The 12110-nt window shown below is 35.2% G+C and overlaps 2 protein-coding genes across 4 annotated transcripts in view; both read left to right on the top strand.

The window, feature by feature from the left end:
- For (cGMP-dependent protein kinase for) overlaps positions 1 to 4363 on the top strand; it is a 28911-nt gene extending 24548 nt beyond the window's left edge. For all 3 annotated transcript variants that reach the window (XM_070655921.1, XM_070655923.1, XM_070655922.1), the window contains 8 exons: positions 742 to 964; positions 1188 to 1251; positions 1335 to 1507; positions 1694 to 1840; positions 2122 to 2568; positions 2679 to 2978; positions 3294 to 3356; positions 3428 to 4363. In XM_070655921.1, coding sequence (XP_070512022.1) covers positions 742 to 964; positions 1188 to 1251; positions 1335 to 1507; positions 1694 to 1840; positions 2122 to 2568; positions 2679 to 2978; positions 3294 to 3356; positions 3428 to 3593 — 1583 coding nt within the window. In that variant the 3' untranslated portion in view covers positions 3594 to 4363. The remainder of the gene's footprint in view (positions 1 to 741; positions 965 to 1187; positions 1252 to 1334; positions 1508 to 1693; positions 1841 to 2121; positions 2569 to 2678; positions 2979 to 3293; positions 3357 to 3427) is intronic.
- A 331-nt stretch (positions 4364 to 4694) lies between these two features.
- Ago3 (Argonaute 3) lies at positions 4695 to 11538 on the top strand. The gene is made up of 12 exons (XM_070655920.1): positions 4695 to 4864; positions 5841 to 6116; positions 6203 to 6349; positions 6587 to 6785; positions 6866 to 7179; positions 7468 to 7735; positions 7833 to 8183; positions 8282 to 8532; positions 8697 to 8847; positions 8928 to 9128; positions 9204 to 9395; positions 9510 to 11538. The coding sequence occupies exons 2-12, from the start codon at positions 5860 to 5862 to the stop codon at positions 9843 to 9845; spliced, it is 2667 nt and encodes an 888-aa protein (XP_070512021.1). The 5' UTR covers positions 4695 to 4864; positions 5841 to 5859; the 3' UTR covers positions 9846 to 11538.
- The last annotated feature ends 572 nt before the right edge of the window (positions 11539 to 12110 follow it).

The raw sequence follows: 12110 nt of genomic DNA, 5'->3' as shown, positions 1-12110 counted from the left end.
GGGCAATATAATTTCAACTTCGCCCAGTAATTATAACATGTATAAGCTTGAATAAAAGATTCCCGCAATTACAAGCTACGAAAAAAAAAAAAATCATGCGACTTACCAATCTGCATGAGCTTCAGCGGAGTTGTTGAATTCTGCCGGTGACTGTAACATAAAAAGAAAAATATTAATGTAGACGTGTAAATTAATTAATAAAATTAATAAAAAAAAAAGATAAAAGTTGTTATTTAATAAAGATTTTATAAAAAAAATTTATTCTTACCTAAGAGTTGCTCCGCCGACGCATGATGCCTATCCGAGGCCTCCTCCTCCTCTCAGATGGGACGTGTCGAGTCATCCTTCCGCGCACAAGTCACTCGCGAACACCCCGACCGTGATTTTACAATCGCGAAAATTATGTTGATCATTTTTGCGCGTTCCTGTCCGGCACTCGCGTTTAAAATATGCCAGAAAATTACGTCCGAATGCTGTACGGAACTCTCGAAACGACCGGACACCGCGAACACGCGGTCACTGCGTAGGGTGTAAGGGTGCCTCCCGCGACCGTTGGAGAAGGACAAAGCAAGAGTGGGAGTAGGGGGGGAATATACCTAGTATTTTAAAATAATTTTTTACGTTTAGCGATCATACGATGACATATCTCATTTTTTAAATGTTTTAAATTAATTTTTCTACGTTTAGCTACCGTACGACGAGACATCTCATCTTTCTAATGTTTTAAATTAATTTTTTTAGAGGGTAAAGTCGAAGTATCGAGGGACGGCAAATATCTCAGCACTTTGCAACAAAAAGGAAAGGTACTGGGCGAGCTCGCGATTCTTTACAATTGCAAGAGGACAGCAACGATCACTGCTGCGACTGATTGCCAATTATGGGCCATCGACCGACAATGCTTCCAAACCATTATGATGAGGACCGGCCTCTCGAGACAGGCCGAATACACGGACTTCTTAAAGAGGTAACAAGCAAGATATCTTTTCTTGTAAACCTGGATGAACTTCGATCTGGTTGCCTTTTGGCACATGCATCCTATCTTGAGCAATATTTCATAATAAAATTGTTGAAATTTTCCAAAAATTATGCAACGGCTTTACTGTATTCGGTGTATTTTTATCTGCATCATTGCAAAATTAGTCTTAAATTGTAAACATTTAGAATTAATGCGTGATTTCATGTTTCAGCGTGCCAATTTTCAAAAACTTGCCCGAGGAGACTTTAATCAAAATTTCAGACGTGCTAGAAGAGGTACAGAACTGTTGGCACAGCACATATTTACTATATTCAGATTTCATAATTGCAATTAATTTTATATTCATTTATATTTGTAGACATTTTATAACAATGGGGATTATATAGTAAGGCAAGGAGCGAGAGGTGACACATTCTTCATTATCAGCAGGGGACAAGTCCGCGTAACGATAAAGCAGCCTGACACAACGGAAGAAAAATATATTAGAACTTTGAGAAAGGGCGACTTTTTTGGCGAGAAGGCTTTACAAGGGTGAGCATAATTAATTTTTTTCTTTCTACAACAAGATCAAACTCGTCATTATTTTATCTTGCTTCGATAAATTAATTTTGTGTTAAGACTACATTAATGTCTTTTTTTTTTAATTATTAAAAATTTGCACATTATAAATTCAGCAAGATTAACATAAATATATGCTAATTTATTTCACTCTTCTAGAGATGATCTCAGAACTGCTAATATTATCGCTGACGATCCAGAAGGAGTGAGCTGTTTGGTAATAGACCGCGAAACATTTAATCAATTAATCTCATCCTTGGACGAAATCCGAACACGGTACAGGGACGAGTTGGTGGAACGTAGGAGGTGAGTAATCTTTTGTTAACCACACGAAAGTTAAATTCGTATAGATAAATGTTCTAAATATAGACTGAGGTAGACTGAGCTGTACATATTACACTCATTGTTGTATGTAATAATTATGTTCCACGCTTGACATTAGGATGGGACAATAAATTATACATTCCAAGTAAGTTTAGCAATAAGGAGAGAAATAGAGATGTGTCAATTTACTAATGAAATTGTCAGAAAATTTATAATTTATGAATACGTTGAAAATATTGACATCTTACAATTCTTTTTTCAAGACTAAACGAGGAATTCCGGGACGTACGGTTGCAAGACCTTCGGACTATTGCGACTCTCGGCGTGGGTGGTTTCGGAAGAGTTGAATTAGTTCAAATTGCCGGAGACAACACACGGTCCTTCGCTCTGAAGCAAATGAAGAAGGCGCAGATTGTTGAAACGCGACAGCAGCAGCACATTATGTCTGAAAAAAGGATCATGGGCGAAGCGGATTGTGATTTTGTAGTCAAGCTTTTTAAAACCTTTAAAGACAGAAAGTACCTCTATATGCTGATGGAAGCCTGTTTGGGTGGCGAGTTATGGACTGTTCTCAGGGACAAGGGACACTTCGATGATGGTACTACGCGCTTTTATACCGCATGTGTCGTGGAAGCATTCGATTATTTGCACTCGAGAAACATTATATATAGAGACCTTAAGCCGGAAAATTTACTTTTGGATAATCAAGGGTGAGACATGTTATCTACGTAATTTCAAAAAGAAATTTAAATATTAATTATAATATTTTCGTAATATTTAGCAGATAAATTTACATTTTGTTGTATTATTTTTTTTTTAGATATGTTAAACTTGTGGATTTTGGTTTTGCCAAGCGATTAGATAACGGAAGGAAAACGTGGACTTTTTGTGGTACACCAGAGTACGTAGCGCCAGAAGTCATTCTAAATAAAGGCCATGATATAAGTGCTGATTATTGGTCCCTTGGTGTTCTCATGTTCGAATTGCTTACGGGTACACCTCCTTTTACCGGCGCTGATCCTATGAAGACGTACAACATTATCTTAAAAGGGATTGATGCTATAGAATTTCCTAGATCTATCACACGTAATGCAACGGCACTTATCAAAAAGCTTTGCAGGTAATTTATGATACATTTTAGAGTAAATCATATTTCTATTGTACACCGAAGAACAGATATGGCGTTTTCTGCGGCGACAGCGGCTAGCGTACGTAATTTTAAAGACGGTAAAAGCAGGGGATGAGAGAACGGAGAGAAATCAGTCATCGGCAAACCGGCCGGCGCGGTATATAATACATGCGGCACGTGTGAAACTCGACGCACACGACGCTAAAGTCGCGTTCGCTAGCTGCCGTCGCCGCAGCAAACGCCATATCTTCTTTTCAGTGTACATATTTCGTATTTATCATGCAATGCAAATTATTCTTTTTTCAGAGACAATCCAGCGGAACGTCTTGGATATCAAAGAGGTGGTATTAGTGAAATACAAAAGCACAAGTAAATATATTTCTTAGCATATTAAAGATATAAATAGAATCGTCAAGGTAATTTATACGAACTAATTACAGATGGTTCGATGGCTTTAATTGGGAAGGTTTAAAAACGAGAACTCTGGAACCGCCGATACTCCCACGAGTTCAAGGGGCTACGGACACTGCGAATTTCGATGCTTATCCAGCCGACAGCGATCCACCCCCACCCGATGATATTTCTGGTTGGGATAACGATTTTTAACGCAAAAAAAAAATGTTTAAGGGACATCTATTTAATATTCGCGTTTTTAACTAGCAGGAAATTTATAATAAGGCATATTCAACTTGATCATCAGAAAAATTGGCGACACCTGCATTTATTTATACTTCTCTCATACTACGTGATATACAAATTACAGTCGCATTTTATCATATTCTTATATTTTTTATTATATCTCGCAATATAATCGTGATTCAAAGGGGAACTACACTGTGATAAAATTTAGAGTTTTTATGAATTTCGGTCGATATTAGCAAAAATTTAAAAAGAAAGATAACTTTAGAGCTGCGAATCTTGTATTTATGTCGCGTCTGGCGAGTTTTAGAGGCATCTTCTCCAATGTTACACATTATAGGATACGTATGCAAGTGTCAAGTGCCATTATTACCTCGGAGAGGTAAACTCATACACGTCATACTTGTGCTCAGAAACGCGGTCACACGCATGAAACAGTCAGCTCAAGTCCAAGAGACCTCTTGCCATCCATTTAACTTGTCAGAATGTGCGTATAGCTTGATTGGTCAGATGTTAAACTTTTTATGGCAAGTTCATTGTTGTTTGGTTTACTTTTTAGAGTTTATTGTAATAATATTTTAATTATATATATATATATAAATAAATATATATATACATATATATATATATAATGTGACTCTTGTAAATAATGAATTATAAATATCGTATAAATTTTAAATATAAATTGTATATCATGCAATATATATAAATAAAATTTTATTAATAACAACCGTAAATGCGGCCTCAGAACCATTCGAATTCGTTTTTTGTTTCGTGACTTTTTAATAATCGACGAAAGGAAAAACAAATTATATATCTAACGTTAATATTTTTAAAATATACAATTTTAAAGTACATCGAACAAGTGTCAATCAATCATTTTCCATCCCAATGCGCTGAAGAATTTTGTACAAGTGCACTTTTCCCGCCTACGCTTTCGCGCGCGGCGAGTGGCCGTCGGTCGATCGCGTTGCAGGTGGTACCACTGCTTAACAAAGAGCAATTGGTTGCCTCTGTATTCAAAGGGATTCCGGATTCTGTGCATCTGCACATCTGCACTCGGCGAGCAGGAAGAGTCCTTTCTCGCCTCTCGCTCTCATGGCTCTTTCGTATCCCGTTTAACGATACCTTCCGTTCTCGGTTCGCCACTCCATCGACTCGATTACTTCGCTTTGTGGTAGCTTCGGACGAGGGCACACGGAGAAATACAACGAAGGAAATCGATAGATGCAAGTAACGTAAGTAATGAGTGATTTAACGTGTCGCGTCGGCGAAGTCCACGCGGAGGTTAATCCACTATGCTCGATTTTTATTTTATCGCCAACAATGGCTCGGACCCTTCGCCGATTCCGGCCGCGATGGCCGTGATTTACGAGCATCTCTTCGGCGTCGGGCGAAAAAAAGGGTGAAAGACGCAAAGGGCCAAGGCGGCCGTGAGCTCGATCTCGCGAGTTCAGTCTTGGCCAGTCTTGGCGATTCGTAGCCCTTGAGGGGTCAGTTTAACTTGGGGAGGGGGGGCAGGAGAAGGAAAAAGATTTCGAGATATGTGAACGAGATGCGAACCTCGACTTTTTTTCTAATCGCCTCGCCTAGTGCGTGTGTCATGCTCGCTTATCGGTTGCCTTGAAACGAAACTGAATCAGCGTCTTTGTTCTGTACGGGCGTTCGAGGGATCACGTCAGATCGTCTTTAATTCCTTCCCAAATTTTATTTCAGAAAACGGGGCAAAAGATCCGCCAGCGATATCTTCTCCGAAATTTATCGTTTCCCGATTGAATCCTCGCTACTTTCATTTACCACAAAACTGCTCGCGTCGCTCGACTTATAATTTTATTTAAGCAGCAATATACATACACTTGGCAAGCAATATTACAACAGTTTTAATTTTATTCGCGGTTACGGCAATTGAGAAATAATTCGACTTTCCGAGAAGTTTTAGAATTTTTTGTTTCTCTAAGTTTTTTTTTCATATGGCAAAGAAATACAAATAGCGTGAGAAATACAAACAGCCTGACGCTGAGTAGGTGAAATAAGATATTTAGCTGTGTTCAGCAAAATGTAAAAAAAAGTTGTAAACGTAGCATTTTTATTGAATGCAGTTACGTTCTTTCTCGAAGAACAACCGAATAAAAAAGACTTCTTTAATATTTTAAACTTGTTGAAAAATTATTTTATTAAATTATTAATCAGGATAATTATTTGTTATAATAATAGAGAACATTTGTTGTAAACCATGGATGGGAAAGGACGCGGTTCCCTTCTTGATTTAATGAAGAAGAAGGCAGAGCAAGATCGAGCTCAAGCATCCAGATCAGAGGGTTACTCTTCTCAAAGTACAACTAGTAGTTCAAGCAGTGGTGCAGGCCGTGGACGTGCACAATTAGTCACTTTATTTAAATCGAAAAGCGGTAGTGACTCGGAATCGAAAGATTCATCCTTAACGGCCGGTCACGGTCGAGGGTCTATCGGAGGTGTATTAAAAAAAATAGGGTAAGTGTAGTAAAGAATTTGGAATCTTTGAATTATAATGGATGTTTATATGTAGAACGCGTGCTTAATATTTTATTCTATTCCAGTAAACCATCTACATCTCAGCAAAAAACAGATGATGCTGCGGGAGTATTAGGAAGGTTAGCTGATATTTCCGTCTATGATAATCCTCCCGCGTCTGACTTACAAACAACTGAAGAAGTGATAAGCCGACAGGGAAAAAGTGGAACAAGGTACACGTTCATAGTTTCACAAATACGATTTTTCTTTGACTTATTTAAATTATCTTTTCTTTTACACGTGGTTTTAGTAGTTACAATGTAAAGAAGTTTAAAAAATACTTTCTACATAAACACGATTTTAATAGCATAAAAATAAAACATTGGTTTTGTATGTCAAGAATAGAGATACAGTATAACAATTGAATGTTAATAATTAGAAATAATTATTAATAATTTTTTTATTTGTAGAATAGAAGCATACTGCAATTATGTGGATCTGGAATTGGAACCTGGGAAAGGTCTATTTCAGTACGAAGTTAAATTTTCGCCAGATATAGATTCGACAGGTTTACGTCGTAAGCTTCTCAATCAGCATTCTGCAGTTTTAGGACGAACAAAAACATTTGACGGAATGTTACTTTATTTACCAATAAAATTACCAGAGGATGTGAGTTCAAAGTTGATATCAATCAATGTAAATCAATGTTATATGTATAAAACATCGTTTGATAATTGTAAAATTTTTAGGTTACTCGCTATAATTCAACACATCCAATGGATAGCTCCACAGTAGTTCTTACAGTTATTTTTAAAAAGAAACAATCCATGAGTGAAAATGTGCAATTTTTCAATATTTTATTTAATCGTATAATGCGCGCGCTTAGTTTGGTTCGTATTGGCCGACAAAATTTTAATCCTCAGTGTGCGCATCCCTTGGAGCGCCATCGATTAGAAGTATGGCCTGGTTACGTAACAGCCGTAAATGAGTATGAGGGTGGTTTAAAATTATGCTTGGATGCTAGACATCGAGTGATGCGGACAGAAACCATACGAGATGTAATGTAAGTTATGGTTTTTTTATTTTAACATTAAAGTTGTTTTACATTTATTGCAATACTTTTTATGGCTAGATGAACATTGCAATAATAAAAATTTGAGTCCAAATTTTTACTATAATCTTACGACTAGCATAATGATCGTCAAGATTGTCGAAATGGGTTTACAAATATAATAATTATTGAAGGTAGACTAGTTTTTAAGATAGAAATTATGACTGACTTGTAAGCGGAATAACTTATAATTGTTTTTTAATTTATTTTATATGTCTAATTTGCATAATTTTCTTGCAGAAGAGAGATTTATCAGAGATCACAATATGATTATAAAGATAATGTGATGAAAGCAATTATTGGATCAAGTGTATTGACACGATATAATAATAGAACGTACCGTATAGATGACATCGCCTGGGATAAAACGCCAATGTATGAATTCTCTAAAGATGATAAAAATATGACTTTGATCGAATACTATGAATCGAATTGGAATATTGAGATTGAAGATAAACAGCAACCACTTTTAGTGCATCGAGGTACATTTAGAACACCAACTGGCGAGGTTCGTGATTTAATGATTTTCACATTACTATTGATATTGTTGATTACGTCATTTGAAATTCGTTATTGCCATAAAAAAAATTGTTTGGATAAAATAGAAAGAAGAAAGAATAATTCTTTTGGTGCCGGAATTGAGCTATGCGTCAGGTCTTACTGATGATATTCGCAATAACTATAATACGATGAGAGATCTAAATGCAGTTACAAAAATGTCGCCTAATCAACGTCGAGATTTTATGAAACGATTTATAGAAGAAGTAGAAAAAAATGAAGTAACTCGAGCGATACTAGCAGAATGGGGTTTACGTTTGAGCAAAGAATTAGTTCAATTTCCTGCAAGATGTCTTGATCCTGAAACTATAATTTTTGGAAATAACAGAACATATCGATCATTTGAAAAGCCTGTAGATTGGGGCGGATTTGCAGTACGAAATCCTGTATTGCGCACTGTAAGTAAATTGAAAAAAAAATTGAGAATTGAAAAACTGATGCACGGTGAATGATCGCGCAAACCTATTTGTTACATCACATGTATTTTACATTTTAGCCTAATTTGGAGAGATGGCACATTCTGTATTGTCCAAAAGATGAAACTTGTGTAAGAGATTTCTTAGAGACCTTAAAAAAAATTTCGAAGGATATTTGTATGCAAATTCATAAACCACAACAGATTTGCTTACCTAATGATAAAACTGAGACGTATTTGAAACAAATTCGAACTAGTATCAGCAATGATGTCGAAATGATAGTCATCGTATTTCCGACTAACCGTACTGATCGGTATTCCGCAGTAAAAAAGTAAGACTATTTTTTTGTGATTTAATATGGTCTTATTGCTTGTTTTTTTTTTATTTTTTTTTTAATATGAGTATGCTGTATAATAATATAATTAATAATATATTTTGGGAATTTATTCATATAATAATTAAAAATAAAATTTTACTATTCTGTTACAATTACAGATTATGCTGCGTACAATCAGCTGTAGCATCACAAGTCATAATTGCAAAAACTATTTCTAAGCCTCCTAAATTGAAAAGTGTCACAGAAAAGATAGCACTTCAAATTAATTGCAAACTTGGTGGAGCGTTATGGACACTAACAATGCCATTGGTAGATAGATAACTTATATATTATATATACTTTTTATTTTTCTTAAATATCTTTTAAAATAAATTTTATTATGTTAATAGAGAAACTGTATGGTATGTGGCATAGATGTTTATCACGTTGGCACAGGTGCAGGGCCAAAAAAAAGCGTCGCAGGCTTTGTTGCTTCTTTGGATAATCAGTTAAGCAAATGGCATAGTAGAATTTGCATGCAAGCTTCTAAACAAGAATTAGTGGATATGCTACAAGTGTGCCTTATTTCAGCTGTTAATGCATATCAAAAGGTAATTAATACGTTATATACACCTTCCAAATAAAGATTTTCTTTAGGTTACTTCACGATAATATTCTGTTGTCAGCATAATAACTGTACTCCAGACCGTATAATTATATTTCGTGATGGAGTTGGTGATGGGGATTTGGATTATGTTGAAAATTACGAAGTAAAGCAATTATTAGCGACATTCAGTCGCATTGCACCGAATTATAAACCACAACTTAGTGTGATCATCGTTCAAAAACGTATCAATACACGGATATTTATCAAAGGAGTAAGTATTGTACTAAAGAATTTATATTATATACTTTATGCAATGTGTTAGAAGAATTTATTCGATTAATATTTTAAATGTTTTTAATTTATTGAAAATGCTTTTAATTCATAGAGGGGAAGGGACGATTTGGCAAATCCTCCACCAGGAACAGTTATTGATTCTTGCGTAACACGGCGAAATTATTATGACTTCTTCCTCGTGTCGCAAAATGTGCGAGAGGGTACAGTGACTCCCACTCATTACGTCGTTATTCATGATTCGTCCAACATGGAAACGGACCATATGCAACGACTCACGTATAAACTTTGTCATTTGTATTACAATTGGCCCGGTACGATTCGTGTACCCGCACCTTGCCAGTACGCGCACAAACTTGTATATTTGGTTGGTCAAAATCTTCTTGCTGAACCACATCAAACTTTTTCAAATACTTTATTCTATTTGTAACTTCACTATTACGAACGTTAGTACGTATTGTTTACTAATTCCTTTTTTTTTTTTCGTTAGTATTTTTAATTTTGATTTTTAATGAAGAAATGTCGTTATCGTTAGTTAAATGACCAAAATTTTTGGAAAACTTAAATAATATAAGATTATATCATTTAATTATGTTTTACAAACGTAGAATACTAGTCGATTATCCTGCAGTGTCTTATAAAAGTATGTATCACGTGAACATGTGATATATATGAGTTACAGTAGCGAAAGAGTACGGAGAGAGATAAGAGACTACCACCAAGTATACTATGTAAGGCACTTGGATATCTCTTATATTTTTATTTGTGTATTTGATTCTTACATTTGTATTAACCCAAAAAGTAACAGTTGCTGTAGCACTGGGGTTAATATCGATGCAAAGTTTCATTCTTAACCAATATTTCAATTTGCTAACCATGTAAAAGATATATAGTTTCTCTCGCGCTTCGCGTATACTATTGTATAAGACACGTATTTTTTTATGTTCTTTAATATAAAAGACCAAAGAAGACATTTTAAGTTGCGTATTAATTACAATTACATAGTATTAGAACATTTACTGAAAAAGTTCTTATTTTTTATTTTCATAATTTAATACAATTTTCTAAACTGATTAAGTAATATTAGGTAATATATTAAAATAAAAAATTATCAAATGGAAATAGCCTAACTACAGAAAAGTAGACGTTACTTTATTATTTCACTGTTATACATTTTTTTTGTTTTTTAGACAATAAAAATGTAAAACTTTAAAACGATAGTGAAATATTAACAAATTGTAATATTAATTTTCAAAATTTATATTTGCACAGTTGGAGATAATTGGAATAAAATTATGACAGGCTATTATACATTTTTCATATAAACGTCTACGTTATTAGGTTGAACAAGTACAAAAAGATTTTTTGTAAAGTAACGAACAGTTATTTAATAGATTTTATTTACTATGGTTCAGTAACGATAGCGATAATTTTATTACTTTTTTTTTAAAACATGTTTTGTAAAATATGTACATACGTGTTGTTCACAGGTCAAACTGATTAACTCAACGCAATTTAATTTCTTTTTTTTTTTTTAATATTTTATTTTAGTGCCAAAGTATTTGAGCGAGGCTCAAGTCGCCAGTGTTTTAAGATCTTTTCTTTACTTTCTGTGAAGTTAATCGATTTGGCAAATGAACAATTCACGTGTGTGCACGTAAACAACATACTGATACATGTACGCGTATGTGCAATCATAGATAACGCTATTGTCTATCAACTGAGAAAACTACGAATGTGATTTACATGATCGTGCCTTATATTTTTAAAACGGAAAAACTTTGTAGAGTAATTTGTAAAATGTTCCTACGAAACTCGTCGTCTACAGCACATCATTATGTAACGTTAACTTTATGATACTTGAAGAAAATTATTCGCACTTTCAAAGTAATCAATCTATATGCTATTCCTTTATTAGCATATCGTTACTCAATGGCTTTTGTATATTTTCTGAACAGGGTATCTTTCGCCTGCTTGAGCATGAATTATTCTATGAACTCTCGACTTTATCACATGTATTGCTACTAATCTCTTGAACGACACGTTTCTAAGTTTTTAGCGAGACTTGGCCTGACGAAATTGAACGGTAAAAATAAACCAAATAAAATTTCCTATTCCACTGAGGGGATTTCATCACTCCAAGCTTTCTTGCATCACGTCGCTTGTTTCGAAGGGTTTACAACTACGTAATCAGCAAGATTGCCTTTCGCTCATAATTCACTGATCATCTCGCGTACGCGAAAAAATTATAACTGGACTTCTCCGTCGCCGCTCTCGCAAGCGCGGATAAACAATTCCGAGCCAACTACGTAATTAATTAATCGAAATTAATATATACCGGCTAACGATTGTTTCCTTTGCCGTTACGCCGCACGAATATTTCTGCCGAAAACTAAAACCTTACGCCAGCGAATTCGACGAATGAAACCTGCGATGTAAAAAAAAGAAAACTCCCAAAAAAGAAACGTACATGTATCCGCTTTTATTTTTTATTATAAAAACAGCGAGCACTCGCTTGGAAGTACGTACAATCTGGACTTTGTTGCTTCCTTTTGTAAAAATTAGGAAAGCAATAGGAGAGTTAAAGTCCCGAGTGAGGGAACGTTGTACCGCGAGTGCGAGCGCGCCGATCACCCTCCCCCAGGTTTCATACGATCGACGGGACTCCAGGAGTCGTCGCCGCTGACGACGACGC

Source organism: Cardiocondyla obscurior, linkage group LG04, assembly GCF_019399895.1.
Source record: "Cardiocondyla obscurior isolate alpha-2009 linkage group LG04, Cobs3.1, whole genome shotgun sequence".
Lineage (NCBI taxonomy): Eukaryota > Metazoa > Arthropoda > Insecta > Hymenoptera > Formicidae > Cardiocondyla > Cardiocondyla obscurior.
The sequence above is the reverse complement of the archived record's forward strand: the minus strand, read 5'-3'. Positions and strand labels throughout refer to the sequence as shown.